A 21,948-nucleotide genomic window follows, 5' to 3' on the forward strand; every position below is an offset into this window, starting at 1 on the left:
TTTAAAACTTGACTTCTTTCATTCAACATGTTTTTGAGATTAAGCCATGTTATGTGTGTCAGTGCTTATTGAAAATTTTTGAGTAATAGTCCATTGTCTGAATATACCAAATGTCCATTCTCCTCCTGATGGACATTTGGACAGTTCCCAGATTTTGCTATTATGCTAAAAGCTCCATAGACATTCTGTATAAGTGTATCTGTGGAGTGTGTTATCTTTTGCCTTGGGTAAATACCTAGGAGTGGAATTATTGGTTTGAGAATATTTGCATATTTAATGTTATAAGAAACTGTAAAAATGATTTCCAAAAAGGTTGTTTCATTTTATACTCCCACTAGCAATGTATGAGAATTCCAATTCTGCCCCATTCTTACTCATATTTACTTTTGTCTGTCTTGTTAGTTTTAGCTAGTCTAGTAGGTATAAAGTGGTGTTTCGTTGTGGTTTTAATTAACATTTCCTTGATGACTAATGATGTTAATCACATTTTCCTGTGCTTATTGGTGATTCATATATCTTCATTTTTAAAGCCTCTGTTCATGTTTTTGCTCTTTTTCCTTTTTAATTAGACCGTTTTTTTCATTAGTTATTTGTAGCGTTCTTTATGTATTTTGGATATAAGTTCTTTTTCAGATGTGTGTATTATTATGAATCCTTTCTCCTGGCTATAGTTTGCTTTTTTGTGTTATTAACATTGTTTTTTGATGAGCATACATCTTAAATTTTGATGAAAATCACTATATCATTTTTTTATTTACAGTTAAGGCTTTTCTGCATATTAAGGAATATTTGCCTATACCAAAGTCATAAAGATATTTTTTCTAGAAGCTTTATAGATTGCGCTCTTATATCAGTTCTGTGATCCATCTAGAAATAATTGTCCTCTATATATGAGGTAGAGGTAAATATTTAGAAGTTTTTTCCCATGTGTTTTACTGGTTATTTCACTACCATTCACTGAAATGCCTTGGGACCTTTGTTGAAAATCAGTTGGTTGCTTATATGTGGGCCAGTTTTATTTTATTGATCTATTTGTCCCTAAGCCACCATGTTGTCTTGGTTACTGTAGCTTTATATTAAGACTAGAATCAGGCAGTGTAAATTCTCCAGCTTTGTCCTTTTATTCAAGGTTATTTTTTCTATTTTAGGTCTAGGGCAGTTCTATGTAAATTTTTGAATCACCTTGTTAGTATGGTTTTTTTTTTTTTAAACTATCGGCTATAGATTAGGATTATGTTAAATCTGTTGATCAATTTTGAGAAAATTAATGTCTTATCCATCCATTTATTTGTTTTTAACTTCTTTCAGCAATGTTTCATAGTTTTCAACATAGTTATTGCATTTATTTTGTTAAATTTTATTCTAAATATTTAATAGTTTTAATGGTATTGAATAATACATTTGAAATTTTTGTTTTCCAATTGTTTGTTAGCCTATAGGAAAACAAATTATTTTTTAAATACTGATTTTGTATCTTGCCATCCTGCAACATTGTTAAATTAACGTATTCTAGTAGCTCGCTTTTTTTTCTTTTTTGGAAATTTCCTAGGGTTTTTTACATTTACAACTATATAGTTTGTGAACAGAGACAGCTTTCTTTTGTTTCTAATCTTTTTGCCTTTTTTTTTTTTCCTTAGTGTACTGATGAAATCCTCCAGTATAGTATTGAATAGAAGTGGTGAGAAAGACATCCTTGGCTTTTCTTGTTCTTAGGGGGAAAGTATTCAGTGTGCCACATTAAGTATTAAGCTAGCGGTAAAACTGAGGAAGATCCCTTCCATTCTGGTTTGTTGAGAGTTTTTATCATAAATGAGTTTTGGATTTTGTTATAAGCTCTTTCTCCATCTGTTGAGATGATTGTATATGGGTTTCCTTTTTTATTCAGTTAGTGGAGAATTTACATTGACAGAGTTTTAAATGATACATGCTTACATTCCTGGGATAAGCTCCTCCTGGTCCTGATGTATTAACCTTTTTGCATATTATTGGATTCCATTTGGTATTATTTTGATAAGATGTTCTATGTTCACGAGAAATATTGGTCTGTAATTTTCTTGCAGTGTTTTGTCAGGCTTTTGGTAACAGAGTTATATTTGTTGCTTGGAATTATTTCGAAAGTGTTCCTTTTTCCTCTATTTTCTGAAAGAGTTAGTGTAAAATTAGCATTATTTTTTCCCTCAATTATAGTTCACAAGTGAAATCTCTGGAATTTTCTTTGTAGGAAGTTTTAATTTACAAACTCAATTTTTTTAAACAGATACTGTGGCTGTTCAGATATTCTATTTGTTAAGAGTAGGTTTAGGTAAATTTTTTAAAAAACAATTTGTTCATTTCATCTTAGTTGTCAAATCGGTCAGCAAAATTTTGTTCACGATAATTTTTAGTATCCTTTTAATATCTGTTGTGATATCATCTTTCATTCCCGGTGTTGACAATTTGTGTTTTCTCTTCATTTTTTCTTTATCTTTTCAGAGAACCAATTTTGGGTTTTGTTGATTTTCTGTTATCTGTTATCTGTTTCATTGATTTCCACTCTTTATTACTATCGTCCCTCTATTTTGTCTTTTATTTGTTCTTTTTTTAATCTCCTTAAGGTAACACTAATTTTAAACCTCTCTTCTTTTTAGAAATAACTATAAAGTTATACGTTTCACTCTGAGCCCTGCTTTAATTATATCTAATATATTTTGATAAGCACTGCTTTTATTGTCATGTTTTTATTGTCATAGAATTAAGATTGTTAATTAGTTGACCTTCTGCCTGGGAGATTATCATGAATTATCCAAGTAGGCTCAAACTAATTTTTATTTTCTCTTGTTATTTCTTTGATCACAGATTTTTTTTTTTTTTTTTAGTAGGTGTTGTTTAATTTCTATGTATTTGGGCATTTGCTAGATATCTCATTGCTATTTATTTCTTATTTAATTTCATTTTGATTTAAAAAATCTAAGATTTTAATCCTTTGAAATATTTTGAGATTTGCTTTAAGACTTAGCATGTAGTATTTAATGATAGTGATCTGGTGGGCCTGAAAAGAATTAGAATTCGGTCATTGGCTATTGTCTATAAGTGCCAAGTAGATCTAGTTAGTTGATTGTGTTGTTCAGGTTGTCTGTGTCTTTTCCGATTTATCTACTTTTTAGTCATTGAAAGGGATGTTAAAAATTTTCAATGATTGTGCATTTGTCTGTTTTCCCCTTTAGCTTTGTCAGTTTTTGCTTCAAGTTATTTAGAAGCTCTGGTATTAGGTTCATAAATATTTGTGATTTTTTTTTTTTTTTTTGTCTTTCTGATGAACTGACACTTTGAAATGTCCTCTTTGTTCTGTCATTTGTCTCTCTGTCCACTATACACACACACACACACATACACACAGCCATTTTACCTTTATCGTGCTCATCATTTGCATGGTATATCCTTTTAATCCTTTCACTCTAAGCCTGAGTATTTATATTTAAAGACCATCTTTTGTAGACAGCATATAATTGGTCTTGTTTTTTGCTTTTTTTCCTCAATCCAGTCTGACCATCTCTACCTCTAAATAGAATGGTTAGTATATTTACAATTAATGTAATTATTAATATTTGGGGGCTTAAATCTACCATCTTGTTCTTTTTTCCTATTTATCGTATCTATTTTTTGTTGGTTTGTCCCTCCTATTGTATTTTGTGTTAATTGAACATTTTTTGGTACTCCATTTTACTTCTTCTATTGGCTTACCTATACTTAATTTTTTTTTTTTTAGTGGTTTCTCTATGGCTTACAGTATGTTCCCTTACTTTATAATTTTATTTAAAATTATAAACCTTGGAAAAATATAGCTCCATTTATCCGCCTCTCTTTGTCCTTTGTGCTGTTTTTATATATTTTATTTTTGCATGTTAGTAGTCCCACATTAGACTGTTATTATCTTTGTTAAAACAGTAAGTTGTTTTAAAAAGAAATCAAGAAAAGAGGGAAAAATTATAGTTAATGTCATGGGCAGAAAATAGCCTCTAAAGATGTCCATGTCTTAATCTCTATAATTTGTAAATATTTTGTTAGATGGCAAAGGGAAATTAAGGTCACTGGTGGAATTAAGATTGTTAATCAGCTGACCTTCTGAGGGAAGGATTATCCTGATTATCCAAGTAGGCCCCAAGTAATCACAAGGGTTCTTAGAAGTGGATAAAGGGACAGAAGAGGAAGTCAGAAAGATTCAATATAAGAAGAACTTAACCTACTGTTGCTGGCTTTGAAGATGGAGGAAGGGGCCATGAACCAAGGAATGACCGCAGCCTCTAAAATTCAGAAGAGGCAAAGAAAATGGATTTACTCGTAGAGTGTCCCAACAACTCAGAAAGGAACTCAGCCCTGACAACACCTCAATTTTAATCCAGTGAGACCTGTGTCAGATTTTCAACATACAGAACTGTAAGATAATAAATTTGTGTTGTTTTGAGCTACTAAATTTATGGTAATTTGTTATAGCAACAATGAAAAATGAATACAGTTACCCATATATTTACTGTTACCAATGTGTTCTGTTTCTTCCTCTAGATCTGATAATGCATTTAATTTCCTTTAGCATTTTTTGTAGTACAGGTCTGCATATGCTAAATTCAGTTTTATTTTACATAGAAATGTCTTTATTTTACCTTTTTTGTAAGAGATATTTTCATTAGCTGTAGAATTTTGGGTTAATAGTTTTCCTTTCTTACTTTAAAGAGATTGTTGTTCTGTTATTTTCTGATCTCTGGCATTTCTGATAAGAACGCTGTCTTTGTTCCGTATGTACTGTGTGGAATTTGTTTTTTTAAATTAGTAACTTTTCTGATTTTTTTTCTTTATCTTTAGTTTTTATCTGTTTGTGGTGTAACTGAGTGTGGTTTTCTTTATATTTATCTTTTTAGAGTCTCTGATGTTTTTCAACAAATTTGAAAAATTTGGGAGCATTATATTTCAAATTCTTTTTTCTGACCTATTCTCTCTTTTTCTCCTTTTGGGAATCTTAGCTATAGATGTTAGACCATGCTATTGCCCCATGAACAACTAAGGTTCTGTTCATTTTTAAAATTTGTTTTCTCCCTCTTTTCAATTTTGATCATTTCTATTGACCTGTTTTCAACTTCATCAACTCTTCGCATCCCCCTTCCCAAATAGTTCAATCTGCTATTAAACCCACTCAGTGAAGTTTGTACTTCTCTGTTCTATAATTTCATTTGTTTTTCTTTTTATACTTTCCATTTCTCCGCTGAGATTTCCCATCTATTTATTATATCCGTATTTCCTTTTAAATTGTACATAGTCATACAAGATGTTTTTAAGCCCTTGTTTGTGAATTCCCATATCTGGGTCTTTCACAGTTTGTTTCTACTGACTATTTTTTTCTAGATTGTGGTCATATATTTTCTTGTGTCTCTACATATATAGTAACTTTTTTTATTATATGCTGGAAATTTAGATGTTTGTGGATCTGGACTATGTTGTCTTCCTTTATAGAGTATCAAATTTTGTTCTGGCAGGAAGCTAAATTAATGTTGGATCCTCTTGATCTTATATTTTATGCTTGTTTCTATGCTTTGATAGAGTGGCGAGACTGCTTAGATTTTGTCATAGCCTTGGATGTGTTCTTTACTCTAGGATTGGTCCTTTTTCCTCAAGATTGGCTTTTCTGGAGTGTTAGTTGAATGCACACAGTGCTCAGCATGGCTTCTCCACTGTGATTGTAATGGAACTTTATCTCCTACCACTTCACACTCTCTGGTATCTGTTCAGCTCTCAACCTTGCAGCAGCTGCTCTCTGTTAAGCCTCACAGAGTCTCTCTCTGCTTACATATAAAGTACAGTGAATGTTCTCAGCCAACCTCTTAAGGAAAACCCCATGCAGACTTCTGGTCCTGTTTTTCTTTTATCCTGCATTGTAAATTCCAGCCTCATCAACAGCCTAAAATACTGATCTCTGCCTCCTCAGTGCTTGAGACTGTTGCCTCTTATGCTCTGCTTTCCTGTATCGCATTGGGAAAGTGTTCCCAGGCAGGAAACTGGAGCAAGTGAGGGCTCACTTTGTGGTTTCCTTCCCTTAAATGTCACAGGCTTATGCTGTCTGTTGCCCAATGTCTGAAAAATAGTTGCTTTGTATATTTTGTTTTATTTTATAGTTTTTGAGGATGGGAGGGTTTGTCTGATACCAATTACTCCATTGTGGCCAAAACTGGGAGTTCAGGAATACTCTTTGAAGGTAGACAGATATCTTAAAATTGCTATTGCTTCTAATAGATCAACTGAAATCAGAAAAGAATCTAACAGTGCTTTAAAATTTAAATTTTATTTAAACTTTCTTTTTAATCTTATCTACATGATAAAAATATCAGATAGAGGGTTATCTCAGAACAATGCAGTTGTGTAAGAAGAACACCTTTAAGAGTTTGATATGTACTGTTCTAGTTTTAAAGCAAACCATAAAAACAGCTAGCAAATATTTGGGATGACTTTGTAACTGAACTTGATTAACTTTTATAGCTGAGATGGCCAAAGTGTAGTCTTCTTTTTGTTTGTTTGTTTTTTTTAATCTAAATGCATGGGAGTAAATCTTTTTGAAGAATATTCATTCAGACGTTTCTCTGGCTGATTGAAAAAAAAAAGACTATTGAGAAAGAAAGAAAGCAGGAAGAACAATTGAAAAACATTTATAGTTGTTCAGGTATGAGAGATGGTTTTATCTCAGAAAAAATGGTGGTAGTAGAAATGAAGAGAAGTGGATGATTATACATTTTGGAAGTAGAGCTGACAGATTCATAGTGTGAGAGGTATCATGGATGAATTTTAGCTTTAGGGCTGATGGATGGAGTAGGTAGCCATGCCGTTTTACTGACAATGGGGTGAGCCGAGCCAGGGATTTGTGGGGATAGAGTGTCAAGATTTTTGTTTCATTAGGATTGAAAACCAAGTGGGCAATCAAATGGAAATTCAGGTAGGCAATTGGATAAAAGTGTTATAACTCTGCAAGATGATGGATCACTTTATATAGGAGAAACTGGGCTCTGTCTTTTATTTGAGCTATGATATTAAAAACCGCAGGTCTGTTGACAATTAAGAAAATATCTGCTGGTTCATGGATTAGAAGACTCAACATAGTTAAAATGGCTACATTACCTAAAGCAAAATACAGATTTAATGCAACTTCCATCAAAATCTCAATGGCATTTTTTAAAAGAAATATTATAACAAAAATGATCAAATTTGTATGGAACCACAAAGACTTTGAATAGCCAAAGCAATCTTGAGCATAAAGAACAAAACTGGAGGTATAACACTCCCTGACTTCAAATTATACTACAAAGCAACAATAATCAAAACAGCATGCTATTGGCCGAAAAAGACACACCAACCGATGAAACGAATTGAGAGCTTAGAAATAGACCCATGTATAAATTGGTAAATAATTTTTGACAAAGGAGCCAAGGACGGACAATGGAGAAAAGAATGCCACCTCAATAAATAGTTCTGGGAAGATTGGAAAGCCACATGCAAAAGAATGAAATTAGACTGCTCTCTGTCACCATACACCAAAATTATCTCAAAATGGATCAAAAACCCAAATATAAGACCTGAAACAATAAACTATATAGAGGAAAACATAGGTACTAAACTCACGGGCCTTGGTCTTAGAGAGGCTTTTGTGAATTTGACCCCAAAAGCAAAAGAGATAAAAGCAAAAATAAATGAATGGGATTATATAAAACTATAAAAGCTTTTGCACAGCAAAAGAAACCATCAACAATACAAAAAGGCAACCAACAAAATGAGAGAAGATATTTGTAATCAGTACCTCTTATAAGGGGATAATATCCAAAACATGTAAGAACTCATGTAACTCAACAACAAAACAATCTAATTTAAAAATGGGCAGAAGACCTAAACAGACAGTTCTCCCAACAAGACACACAAATGGCCAATAGACATATGAAAAGATGCTCAACTTCACCAGCTATAAGGGAATTGTAATTCAGAATCACAATGAGATGCCATCTCATGCCTGTTAAAATAGCTATTATCAACGAGACAAGAAATAAGTGCAGGAGAAATTGTGGAAAAAAAGGAACCCTCATACACTGCTGGTAGGAATGTAAATTGGTACAGCCACTGTGAAAAACAGTATAGACTTTCCTCAAAAACATTAAGAATAGCTCCACCATATGACCCAGCAATCTGTCTTCTGGGTATTTACCTGAGAAATTTGAAAACACTTATTTGTAAAAATATATGTATCCCTATGTTCATTGCAGCATTATTCACAGTGACCACGAAATGGAAGCAACCTAAAAGTCCTGTGATGGATGATTGGATAAAGAAGAAGTGCAACATATATACTTATGTTACTTAGCCGTGAGGAAAGATGAAATATTGCCATTTGCAACAACATGGATGAATCTAAAGAATATCATGCTAAGTGAAGTAAGTCAGATGAGAAAAATTAAAAAAAAAAAACCATATGATTTCTCTCACCATGTGGGATATGTAACAGAAAGCAACAAATGGACAGACAAAACAACCAAACTTATAGATACAAACAACCTAATATTGGTTATCAGAGGGGAAGAGGGCTAGCAGGGAGGATGAAGAGGATAAAGGAGGTCAAATATATGGTAATGAAAGGAGACCAGACTTTGGGTGGCGAGCATACAATGCAGTGTACAGATGATATATTATAGACTTGTACATTTGAAACTTACTAATGTTATTAACCAATATCAGCCCAGTAAATTTAATAATTTAAAAATATATCTACTGGCTGCTATTGTCATACCTCTGTCTACATTCTGCCACCCAATGTGACCTTATTACCTAATATCCACAAACTTCCAGTATCATCTGCACAACACAGTTAATAGCATCCTCATGGGATTTTGCTGAACATTAAGTTATATCACATACATCAAGTACCTGTGACATGATAAATGCCTGGAATTGCATTTCCTATAGTTACTAAGTTTTCCAGGTCTTGGTTAATCTCTAGAAACATACAAGGTATTTGATTGTTTTTCCCTTGAGATGAGGAGAGAGTTGAGAAGTGGAGAAAGTAGAGTGGGGCCAAAAGTTAGAATTTGGTTCTGTGAGAATTAGGAACCACTAGGAACCACTATAGCTTTTTTAAAAAGTGGAAACATGAGTAGAGCAGTATCTGAAGAAAGTAATTAAAATTGTTGGCAGATATATTTATATTTGGCATTTCAGATAAACAGTAAACTATCCCTCAATTACTCCCTTATCTGTGGTTTTGCTTTCCACAGTTTGTTACCCTTGGTGAACTACGATCCGAAAATATTAAATGGCTAATTCTAGAAATAAACAATTCATAAGTTTAAATCGTGCATCATTCTGAGTAGCGTGATGAACTCTGGTGCTGTCCCACTCCATCCGGCCCAGGAAGTGAACCATCCCTTTGTTCAGTATCTCCACATTGTATCTGCTGACCTGCCTATTAGTTGCTTGGTAGCTGTTTGACTATCATTGTATCGCAGTGCTTGTGCTCAGATAACCCGTATTTTACTTAATCTACCCAAAGCACGAGAGTAGTGATGCGGGCAGTTTGGATATGCCAAGGAGAAGCCGTGAAGTGCTCCCCTTAAGTGAAGGGGTGAGGACAGTACTATAGGATATTTTGAGAGAGAAGAGGGAGAGACCTCATTCACAATATTTTTATTATAGTATATTGTTATGTTTTTCTATTTTATTATTATTGTTAATTTTGTATTGTGCATAACTTATAAACTAGTATTTATCATGTATATATGTATAGGAAAAAATACTGTATATACAGGGTTCGGTACATATCTGTGGTTTCAGGCATCTACTGGGGGGTCTTGTGATGTATACCCTGTGGATGGGGGGGCCTGTTGTATTCTTCGGGTCCTACCACTGTGTTTATAAATTGCCTACATGGAGGTATCCACTTAAGTTTTAGAATGTTATGATACATCATTCATATATGATTCATTCATTCTGTTTTTTTAATCTCCAATGAAAACTAGAAAGTCGTATTCATTAATAAATACCAGAGACATACAGCAGTATAAAATACAAACTCCTCTCTCCTGAAACTCCTTAAGCTGAAATATGATTGATTTCATCTAGTAAGACATTAAAAAGTATAGTTCTAATAACGTGTTTTCAGCTGCATTGCCATTCCTGACATTTATATTTACTTGCCATTAGAAAACTTTGATGAAACTACTTTTCCACATGAGTGAACCTTTACTATTGGGATATTCGGAACAGACACTGATGCTGAAACAATAGTTCTCTAAGGTTCAACTAGTGTGTGTGTGTGTGAGAGAGAACGCTCAGGCGCCCTCTGGTGGCAGTGATGTCTTACTGTTTTTATTGAAAAAAATGAAAATGTGGAAGATGAGGTGATGAGGTTGTCAGGGTGAAGGGATGTTCTCAGGTAAACACAAAACAGAAGTCTGGTGCCTTAGATAAAGATTTAGCACGAGGCCTCTGGAAGGGGCTAGGTTGCTTGCTTCCGCAACTTCCCAATCCTTCAATTTGGGGCGGGGGGCGGGGGCGGGTGTGTGGGGAGAATGGCAGGAAAGGAAAAAGGAAGATTAAGACATCTCCTAATCATATCTATTCTGACCACTCACGAATATGATGAGGAATTACTGGGATATTAACTAAGTGCTTTGAATTCTTTAAATAAAGATGTTTTGTAAATTTACAATTTTCTTAGCAATATTTTCTAGATAATTAGAGTGGGGGATTTAGAAGACTATATGCAATGATGAGGTTTAAACCTTTGTAGATTTATGAAGTCTTATTTTAGGGTTTTGGAAGAAAGGAAAATGATTTCTAAATGATGTCTTATCAGACTAGTTTCTCTGAAAATTAAATATTTAACTTGGGGCTATTGCTATAAGTTGCAGGTGAGGGATGCTTTTGAAGATTATTGGACTAACATAGGACTACATGTGTATTTTTTATATATGTTGTATCTATGGACAACTCAGGGCTCTATTTCCTCAGAAACTTATTTGGAAAGTTCAAGTAAAACATCTGCATAATTAAGGGCCTTTTAATTAAGAAAAATGGCTGTTAAAATTCCACAGCTTTCTAAATCCACAAAATGAGGTTGTGCTGAAGATTATGAATTCATCCTAAATTATTGAGTAAATGGGTGCAGATGTAAGCATAAAAATAATACATTCCTCATTAGCACATGTTCACATTTGTTAAATCACAGGTGGTCTAGCAATTGGAGGAAATTGGCATTTTTTTTTTTTCTTTTAACTTTGGAACTTTTCCCTGCCTTAAAACTGTTTGAAACTTCTGGCCATTTCAGAATTTGGTTTAGTTAAATATATGAGTATTATTGTACTATAGAACTTACACATATGGACTAAATTCCTGAATGTTTTAGGACCAATAATTATGGCTGGAAAGACTGATGTTCTCATTTAGGTTAAGGTGACATTTCTGCTAATTCTTCCGAGATGGGGATGAAAGGCATTTCCCGTGGAACTGCAGCAATAGTTTTTTAAAACATAAAAATACCTTTATGTTTTTTCCATTCCTGATAATTAAGGTAAGAAAATCTCTTGGCTAAAAAAAAAAAAAATCGGAAAAGTTAAGTAAATATAAATATGAAAATAAAATTACCTGTAATTCCAACATTCAGAAATATCCCCTGCTAGTGTTTTTTAATATTTGCACCTTTTCTGGCAGTATTATTTAATAGGTTAACATATGGTCTAGTGAATCAGACCAGATAAATATAGGAAAGGTAGATTCTATATAAGAAATCCTTCCAAGGAAGCATTTCTTTAGATTTTTCAAGCATACAATTTTATTCTTATGACAAAATCTATTAACAATATTGTGTTTTCTATGTCTGAGACCAAGGCTGCATCCCTTCCTTTTATCTTCCATGTTTTGACTCCTTTTGAGTTGATTAAAAGGTCTTTACAGATTTTTTTCCACAGAGGGGGAAAAAGAAACTATTTAATTCATTTACTAGAAAGTAGCTGGTTGTATACTGTGAGCTCAGAAAGCCCTACCAGAATGCCTATGGTGCCCTTATTAACTGAGGAAAAAGGAAGGCAACATAATATCACATTGAAAGTGACATTGAGCCCCCAAATTCTGATACAAAGTATAAATGTAAAATACCATAGAACAGAATATTTCTGTGGCTTTGCTTAGCTCCAGCCCTTTTAATTTTTAGGGTTTGGATCCTTTCTTCAGGCCTATTATTAGTCCTTAGTTCTCTTGAAAGGACGGATGAAAGCTTATCATTTTTCTCACCATGAAACAGACATTCTGTGGCAACAATTGTAGTGATAATAGATTTCTAGTATTCATTGCTGTTATGGCGAGTGTGAACACATGAATGCTGACTTTGAATTTCTCATCTAGGAAGGTAAAGATAGTGTTGTAACTACTTTCTATTCAAGTCGTTCTTGGAGGAGAGATTGGTGGGTCTATACAGGGATGGAGAAGGGCATATGAAGGGTGACAGCATGAGCCACAGATAGGTTCCAGCATTTGCGGTCTCCGCTTTGGTCCAGAAACACATCGGATGTAACATGAAAGGGGGGGTCAGTGGCACACAGTCTGCCAGTCTGGCCTGTCCCACCATTTCCTTTTCCCTTATGGTTGCTGTTTCTACAGGGTAATCACAGATCATGTTGGGTCTCTTTCATATTAATAGAATCAGGATGAGTTCGTTTGCCTTTACTTAGAAATAGCTAGAAGGACTAGAAATGGAAGCCTCAAATTATTCTTCACTGTGGTATCACAACTGGAGGGTGTGTGGATTTGCCCCTGTAGTTCTAAGCGCTGTCATCAAATGAAACTTTGGTTATGGCTGCTTTTTTATGTGATTTTTCTTCAGTGGTGCTAGCAGATAAATTATTCTGGTGTCTTTACATTAACCATTTCACATTAGCTCTCCCTGCCTAGTCTTTCTTTGTCTGTTCTCAGCTGGCAAATGAGAATGTCACAGTCTGAAAACTATTAGTGCTGTAGCTCTGCTAAAGTTAGCTATGAGATTGTTGGATGAAGCATATTTGCAGAGATAAGTGGAATTTTTTCTGTTTATAGGAGAAGTCCTGATATCCAAGCAAAAGAAGAGTTATGGAAGCATATTCAGTGAGTGCTGACTGTTTTTTCTCATTATTTTAAAGCCCTGGTAGTTTTAAGGCATTTACAAGGAAGACCACTGACACTAAGAGACTACTTGGGGCTGACGCCTGTCAAATAGTCTTCATTGCCATCATTATGTGGAACATGCACTCAGTGGTGGCACCTTGTCTTGCCAGGAGCCCTGACATCTCTCCTGAGACCACTTAGCCTCACCTGTAGGTGGGCCTCAGACAGACCAATATTTTACAAATAAATACCAAGGAAAACAGATTTAGAAGGAAAAACACCTACTACAGGAGAGAGAAATAGAAGTTTTGTAGGGAAATTGGGGATGGCTAGAGGGCCCTCTACATTCTGGATATAGAAAAACTGGAAGAAGGTAGAAGAGCTACAGGAAAGGTTTTCCTCCCAGTTTTCCTTGAACACATTCTAGTTTTTAAATCTTTGTTTCTAGCTTATATTTTTATGGGTTTTGCTAATACTATGTTTGAGAAAAGTCGTGAAGGGTATTAGTATTTATACCAGCCTCGCAACTTTTATTTTCTTGCTTGTTACCTTCTAGGAAGGAACTTGTGGATCCATCTGGATTGTCAGAAGAACAATTAAAAGAGATTCCATACACTAAAATAGAGTATGTCTTTGAAAATCTTTTCACAGTTTCATTAGTACTTATAAGTGAGTAATTCATTCTTGTTCTTCAGTGCTTGCATTTGGCTTTCCATTTTAACTAAAATTAAATAGCACTATAAAGAAAGAGGAAGAAAAGGGTATATTAAAGCTAATCATTCTTCTGTACTACAATCGCTGTTATCTCTTATTAAATACCTATTTGTATATGATAGGTACAAAGGGTCTTTTGATGGTTAGTTTTAAATATAAATTCTTTTTTTCTTTTTGATATTCATTGATTGGCAACAAAATTTCTTTTTATTCACTATTTAACAACATAAGAGAAATATGTTGATCACAAAACCCTACCTTATAAACCCAATCCAGTCCCTATCATAGAACTAGCACATTGAAAGTGCTTCATGAAAGCATAGGGATTCCCTAACCAGCACTCAGTGCAGGATGCAGCAGATGACCTGCTCACTGTTTTCTGCCCTGCTAGAACTGCTTATGAGAAAATAAGAGCCTGCTCTATTACTTTATTTCCCTTCTGTAACTCATGCTTCCTTCCCGCTCTGGTCATATCGTGAGTTGGTACACAGCCTCCCCACCTGCACCTCCCTCCTGCACCCCACCCCCACACAACTTTGAGCCCCTTCATCTTTAAGCCAAAGATTGACTTCTTAATGACAGGCTAGTTTGGTAGCTAGGACAATGACCAACTGTAGACTTTTTATTTCACACTACTGGAAAGAATACAACTGTAGGGAATAATTTCATTACAGTTTAGTGGTTAAAAAATATACATATTTAATATATACGTACAAATACTAATAAAGAGTTTCATTTTTATGTATGGTCAGGGGAGCAGTTTTCTGTTAACTTGTGAAATTTAAGCCACTTAGGATTTCCAAACCCAGAGGGGTCAAACTCTTTTTAAAACTCTCAGTTTTTAATCCATGGCAGAATTTATATTAAGGAATTATCCTATTCTGTCTTACAGTGTGTTTGTTTCTATGTTTTTTGGTTGCTTGTTCAGGACTCAAGGTGACCCAATCCGCATCAGGCATTCTCATTCACCGCGAAGTTACCGCCAGTATCGCAGGTCCCAGTGTTCAGATGGAGAGCGATCTGTTCTCTCAGAAGTGAAGTAAGTAGGCAAGCCTGAGTTTATCATCACCCTCATGGCTGCAGAATGGCACAGTCTAATAGAACTTCCTGCGAGGATGGAAATGTTCCATATCTGTGGCTATTAAATATTCGAAATGTGACTAGTGTGACCAAGAAGCTAAAAATCGAATATTGAATTAATGTTGCATGTTAATTTTATGTAATTTAAATTTAAGTAGCCATGTATGACTAGTGGCTACCATATTAGATAGCACAGATCTAGACCATACTTAGGCTGAATCATGGACTTCCAAGGTATGCACTGAAGCATTTAGAAGAAAGAAAAAAATGCACGAGCTATTCTATTGTGAATGATGCAGCTATATTTGAGAGAAGTTGGCATAAAAGTTTTTCTTTTCTATCTGATGGCATTTTGTGTTTTCTTTTACTACAGCAATTATCATATTACCGTAGTTTGTATCTTTGTGTTATTTTTACTCATGAGGAAATGTGACAGTATCTCACTTGAGATATTCCACAGGTGCTATATTTTAAATGAATATGTTAATGAAAAAATTATACATTCATTTGTAAAAGTACTATAATCATAGAAATTCATTTACTTTGTATTGCTGGATAGGAGTATTAACCATTAAACTCTGAATTAAGGCTCAAATCTTTGATAAACAATAAATTGGGTGATAGGCTAGCCCAGGGGACAAAGGTATAGGCCAGATTTTCTTTTTGTTTTGTTTGTAAAATGTTGGTAATGTCTGTCTATAGTTCATAGATTTATAGAAAAGCATAAATGGCCAATAAATGTTTCTTTAGAAACAAATCAAAAAGCCACTTATACAACATGTCACAGTAAGAAAACCAAATGGGAACCATACCTATGTTTTATTCTTGATTCTTCTCTTTATTTGCTCTGACTTTGGGAAAATTACTTAACCCGTCCAACTTAATTGAAAAACGTTATTAAATTTCTCTGTAAAGTTCTGTGGTGGGCACTCTCAGGAATACAACGATGTATAAAACATGCTTTCTATGCTGTAACTGTCTTCTAGCTCAAGTTGTGATTCTCAAAAATTAATTCCTAAATTCACTCTGCAGTTCAAAAACAGATCTTGTACCTCCACTTCCTGTGACCCGGTCTTCAGATGCTCAGGGTTCTGGTGGCTCCACAGTTCATCAGGTTGGTTATAATAAAGTTTTAAGAAGGTGTTTTAATGATGACAGTTTTGAGAAGCACTTTTCCGAAAGTTCTTTTGTGAGGTAGGGAAATGAATCTTTAACTTTAATCTGAGATTCTGTATTTAAAAAGAGTGTGTACAACACATAGACGAAGAAGGAAGGAGGCGGTGGGTACAGCCTGGGAAGAGTTATGTGAAGAGCAAGGGCTAGAGATAGTGCAAGGTCTAAAATGATCTGAGGCTTGTGGCAAAGCCAAAGGTAACAAAGACCATAGATTGTTTGGAGTAGAATAGAGAAACAATGGCTTCACTAATTTTTTTTTTTAAAAAATGCTGATACTTTTTGAGCCAGAGAAACAAGGAGAAAGTGGTAGACTCACAAGAGGCAGATGTTCTGTTGTTAACTGATGGCAGACAGGAGAATTACTCAAGTCCTGTCTTATTTCTGTCTGCTTCATCAAAGAGAAATAATTTTGTTCAGGAAAGGTTTTAAAATATAGTTAAAAGGGAATTCAAGGACATAGCAGGGCATCTAGTTGCCTTAACAAAATCAATTTAACACTCAGACAAATTAGACAGGTATATATCAGGGGTGCACTGTAGCAATATATTTCAGCAAGGTGTTTGACACCACCACTTGTGGCATATATATATTTAAAAAGATAGAAAAAAAAATAGGCTGTATAAGATTTTTGGATGGATATATATCTGGTTAAACAACTGCTCTAAAAACAAAGTAGATGTTTATAATGGATCAGTGTCAGTCTATTGTTTGCAGTGCTGTGGTTTTCAGTCTTATTCAGATCATGGATCGCTTTGAAAAGCCAATTATAACTACTGTCTCTCTCCCTTAAAAATGCCTGCAATCACATCCACAGTTTTGTAAATTAATTCTAGGCATTCATGGTCAGCTTAAGAATCCTGACAGCCTAAAAATCCATTATGTGCTGCTCTTTATCCTGATTCATTTTTTGTAATGACTTGAGCAAGGACAGAAAACTGTGCTATTTTAGGTTAGATTCCCTAGAAACAGATTCTGAGATGGAGATTTGCATGGAGGAAGTTTATTAAGAGCTCTCAAGATCAACACTTGCTGGAGAGTGAAAGAGGCTTGGGCAGAGGCAAGAGTTGAGCTATGTAGGATAGTTCCAGTACAGGCATCCACTGATTTCATGGGGAGCTTTGGAACTGAAATGGCCCTTCTGATTCGTCCTACCTGGCTTCAAGGGGTTTGGGTCTCTATATACTCACTCTCATTATGTAGCAGTCACTGAATAAAGGACATCCTGGGATGGGACATGATCTCGGGCAAAGTGGTCGTCTTCAGCTGAGGGTAGCTCTTGGGCAGGGGCTCAGTTTTGAGCTGTATTATAGCAGCCATCACTCTCAGCAGCTGAGGGAATGAATGCCTCAGTCAGGGAGATTGGGGTGGTTAACCTCAGCTTCCACTACAATCTGCATATTTGATTAGATAAATCTGGGAGAGCTAATAAGTTGTCCAAACAATTTGCTTCAAGTCAGTAGCACCTTTTAAAAAGTATATTCCCATTAGTAGTTAGGGCTTTGCATTGAGACTGAGTTACACATGTGTCTCCCAGTCTGTACATATTACTTGTGTGACTTTGAGCAAAGTGTTTAACTTCTAAGCCTTGATTTCTATGCAGTGTTGGTAATAACCTACATTCTAGGGCTATTGTGAGGATTAATAAGCAGTTTTTCTCAGAACTTTTACTTTTGGTCTAAAATTTAAGGTGGTTTTAATATAAATAGGAATTTTACTTTATTTTTTTTTAATTACTCCCTAACTAATCACCATCATTTAGAAATCTCAAAAAACTTAAATTATTCACATTAAATATTGAAAGAATAGCACTTACTTTGCTGTGTACAAGTCACATTCATCTTCTGATCAATGTTACCAAATCTAAGGTTGTCCCTGGGACACCTTTGATCTTGAACTCAACAGACAGCTAATGAGCACATCTAAGGAGTGACAGGCACTGGTCTGGGCAGTCAGCAGAGTACAGCCTATGGGCTAAGTCTAGTCTGCTGCCTGTTTCTGTGTCGCTGTGAAGCTAATAATGGTTTTTACATTTTTAAAGGGTTAAAAAAAAAGAATATGTGAGAGAGGAGATAGTCTACAATCTGGCCCTTTCTAGAAAAATGTTTGCTGATTCCTGCCCTAGGAACATAACACATAAAAGTAAACAAGCAAAACAATACAAAAAATTAGGTAAGCATTACGGAGAAACAAGAGCCTGAGTTAGAAAATCAACAGGTGACCTTTCTTTGGTAGATAGGGTGGTCAGAGAAGGCTCTGTCAGAAAGTGACATGTAAAGCTGAATCTTTGCAGATGAGGAGCCAGCCATGTGAGTGGGTGGAAAGCTGATAGACGGAGAGGAAAAAAGCATGGGAAAATTGCTGAGGCTAGAAAGGACTGGGGTGTTTGAGAAGCTGAAAGACCAGTGTCATCTGAGTGTAGCGAGTGAGGAAGGACAGATAACTTAGGGCCTTAGATGCCGCAGGAAGAGTTTGGATTTTACATTTTAAGTGCAAAAAAGAAACCACTGGTGCGGGTGCCATTTGGAGAAGGGACCAGAGTGACACGTGGAAGCAGAACGGTTGCATTTCCTGAGTTCCACCACCAGGCCAGAGTTCTGGCAGTGGCCTGGCTTGTCTATCTATACCTCACCTTACCTTTTCATGCAGGAGACTGGTAGAGCAGAGGGATGGATTAGGGACTTTAATTATTTCCTTAAGGTTTATAAGCAGAGGGGACAGATTCAGTCCTAGACAAATTTATAAGGCGTAACTTTCAGGTAACTTCCTAGCTCCTTACTGTTGATTCTTCCGATATATAGCTCTCTCTATTCCCCTGTCCTGATTCTCACACACACCGATGTCCTCCTACCTCTCTGGTTGTCTAGAAATATTCCATCCCAAACGTGTCTCATGTTCCACAGGATTCTTGATTCAGTCTCCCTATGCTCAGCAAAATTGTTGTTCCATCAGTGCGCCTTTGAATGTCAGTAAAACAAATTAAGCTAGTCATAGGAACAGGTGAAAGTTAACTTCTTAAAGGGCGACTAATTTTTAGCCCAAATCTCAAAATATAGAATTCTGGACAGTGTAGCTCCATTTGTGTAGGGACATATTTTGGGGGAATATACCCATCAGCCTGATCTGACAGGTTTAGGCCACCTCTAGGAGATAGAGCAGGAAGGTTAAGCAGAGAAGCTGTGTAAGGCACTATTAGTATCATTCTCAGGCCCTTCTCCTGGGGCATTGGGAGATACAACCCAACTCCAGGAGTCCTGGCTGTGGTGCCCAGGCTGTGGTAGCTCAGCTTCCATTTCTCCGTGATGGGGCTCTAGCCCCAAGTGATGAGGGCCCCCAGGACATCGTTATGGGGTTCCATTCAGTGACTACTAAAATATAGTCAGGGGAGATCATAAATTACCCACAATCCTGTTCTTTTCATCTCTGTCCATTGTTGTTAAAGTGGGAGGCCTGAGAGCCTGGCTTAGGAAGGACTGTAAAGAAAAGGACACTGAATTGGGGGAATGGACAAGACTTATGCTTAATTTTCATAAACTTTTTATGCATGTTAAGTGTTGAATGAACTTTTAAGATTAAACAATCTTCATGTAACTTGACGTCTTAACTAGAAAATCTTAATTTCTGATGTAATAAAATTGACTTGGCTGTACTTCTCTGAATCTAACTTTTTGAATGTTTTTCTTTTTCCTAGAGAAGAAATGGGTCTAAAGATAGCCTGATTGAAGAAAAATCTCAGACATCCACAAGCAACCTGGCTGGAAAACATACAGCAAAAACAATAAAAACTATTCAAGCTTCACGCTTCAAGATAGAGACTTGATCCCAGTGAAAGGATTGGGATGGGGGTGGGAAGGGCGTGTGTGCCGCCTTTGAAACTGTGAATTATTATTATTCAAGTATCTTGGACTTGCAAGTGTTTCTTCAGAATAATCAAGTCTGTTGCTTCTTTTAAGGGTTTAACTACAGCATATTTGTGCTGAAGAGCCTTTCTGTTTGGTTAACTGTAAGGACAGTCACCTTGTAAAAACTCATTCACTTGATGCTATTATTTTCCTTCCTGGAAACTGGATCTGGTGTCTAGAACCAAACCAGATGGCGTCTGATCAGTTCTGGAACCCTGGACTGCAGCTAGCTAGCTGTGCAATAGTACAAGTGGGATGAAAAGGTCCTTCTCAGCTCTAGGTGGATCTCAGCCTATGCAGGTGCATGAAGACTGAGTTCACATTACTTTCAACCTGCAGATATTAATATATAAGTCCTTTGTAATACTGTATTTGTGGCATTGTTCCACTGGTTATTAACAAATGTAAAAAGCTTTTTGTTTGAAAGTGTTGCTTTTAATTTCTAGGGTCCTTGTGTTTTCAGGAAAAAAAAAAAAAAAGGCTATATGTGAATTTAAGTTGACCTTAGCTTTTAAATCATACCACCCTCAACTTCAAATGGTCTCTCCATCCTGCCTGGCTGGCTAACTCTTCCCCAAAGTCTATTTTCAGACCTTTTCTCTCTGCAGATGACTTACAACCACATACCATCCCCAACTACCATTTTTCTCATTCCAGGTTAATTACCTGTAGTCACTGTCCTGTCTAATACGTATTCTCCACTAAAGCAGTCTTACTACAATCTTCTCAACAAACTCCAAGGCTTTTTGGGCTGCTCTGAAATACCATCAATGTCCTGCTTCCCATTTAATTTCTACCTTTCTGACCTTCCTTTGTAGTTCATCCTACTCTACCTCACTAGTTACTAGAATTTCTCAAACTTTAGATTTAGGCCCTTTCCTCTACCCCAACTGGTTCTTATATGCCCATGATCTATAGTTTGGACTACAGACCAGCATTCAGCCAGGAGACATTTAAAATGCTGCCACCTCCCAGCTAGTTTTAGGGCTATTATCCTTATGAATGTGCAAGTCTACACAAATAGTAATCATGGACACTTCTCCAGTTGCCAAGTCCTATTAGCTTTGCCCTCTATAGCTTAATTACCCCTTTACTAATTTTACGACATTGGCACAAAGTGGTCATCTCTTGCCTAAACCACTGTAGTAGCCTCCAGTGGGGCCCTTTTTTTTTTGCAATTGCGAACTATCAGATTTCCCCTTGCTTTGAACATAGCCTTAAGTGATCTGGCGTCTTACTGTTCTGCCTCAATTTCTAAGACTCCCATCTCTCATAATGGCCACCTATCATGCCTCATTAAACATGTGTCTCAATCAGGGCATTAAGGAGTAAAAGCAATTAAACTCACAAATCTGGACTTAGTCATATCTTTTTTTCTAGATCAAAGCCTCTGCACATGTCACTCACCCAACTTTGCCTTCCAAAATGACAACTACCCCTCCTCTCAACTCAGTACTGAGGTTTCTAACTTCGTCAAATCCTTTCATGGGACTTGTCTCACCAAAGCAAGTTCCACATTTCCTTCATTCACCTGTAAGCATCCAGAGGGAGGAACTCTTTTGTTCACCATTGTGTTCCCATCTACTAGTACAGTGCTTTCAATAAATTTTTTGAATGTCTGAACCACATTATTTGTTCTTTTCTGCAAAGTGAAGGCAGGAGATATGCTGGCCTCAAGTTTACAATTAAAAAAAAAATGCAGTGACAATGTAAAATTAGCACATCTGTGATCTAGAAACCAACTAGTCTAGTTCAGTTCATCACAAGGCACTGGAAGAAAGCACACATTTCTCTGTGGGCCTCGCATTACATTAGCCTTTTAGTGACTGATAGCACTGAATGTTCATCTTAAATGCTGAGATTTTTGAAGTTGCTGGGGGAGAAGGGCGAAATTCCTTTGATCTTTCAGTGAAAGTGCTATTTTGACAGTCAATACACAAACCTCTAA

At 35.8% G+C, this 21,948-nt stretch overlaps 1 protein-coding gene across 5 annotated transcripts in view; it reads left to right on the forward strand.

Moving 5' to 3' along the window:
• The window catches only part of EPB41L4A (erythrocyte membrane protein band 4.1 like 4A), a 211,479-nt gene extending 189,856 nt beyond the window's left edge, over positions 1 to 21,623 (forward strand). For 4 of the 5 annotated variants that reach the window (XM_016147164.2, XM_016147196.2, XM_016147174.2 and 1 more), the window contains 5 exons: positions 13,084 to 13,131; positions 13,688 to 13,756; positions 14,774 to 14,884; positions 15,958 to 16,039; positions 19,790 to 21,623. In XM_016147164.2, the coding sequence (XP_016002650.2) occupies positions 13,084 to 13,131; positions 13,688 to 13,756; positions 14,774 to 14,884; positions 15,958 to 16,039; positions 19,790 to 19,918 (439 nt within the window). In that variant the 3' untranslated portion in view covers positions 19,919 to 21,623. Of the gene's footprint in view, positions 1 to 8,267; positions 8,437 to 13,083; positions 13,132 to 13,687; positions 13,757 to 14,773; positions 14,885 to 15,957; positions 16,040 to 19,789 lie in introns of those variants that run through there. The other variant, XR_001597196.2, reaches the window with a different exon arrangement.
• The last annotated feature ends 325 nt before the right edge of the window (positions 21,624 to 21,948 follow it).

Source organism: Rousettus aegyptiacus, unplaced genomic scaffold (assembly GCF_014176215.1).
Source record: "Rousettus aegyptiacus isolate mRouAeg1 unplaced genomic scaffold, mRouAeg1.p scaffold_m13_p_8, whole genome shotgun sequence".
Lineage (NCBI taxonomy): Eukaryota > Metazoa > Chordata > Mammalia > Chiroptera > Pteropodidae > Rousettus > Rousettus aegyptiacus.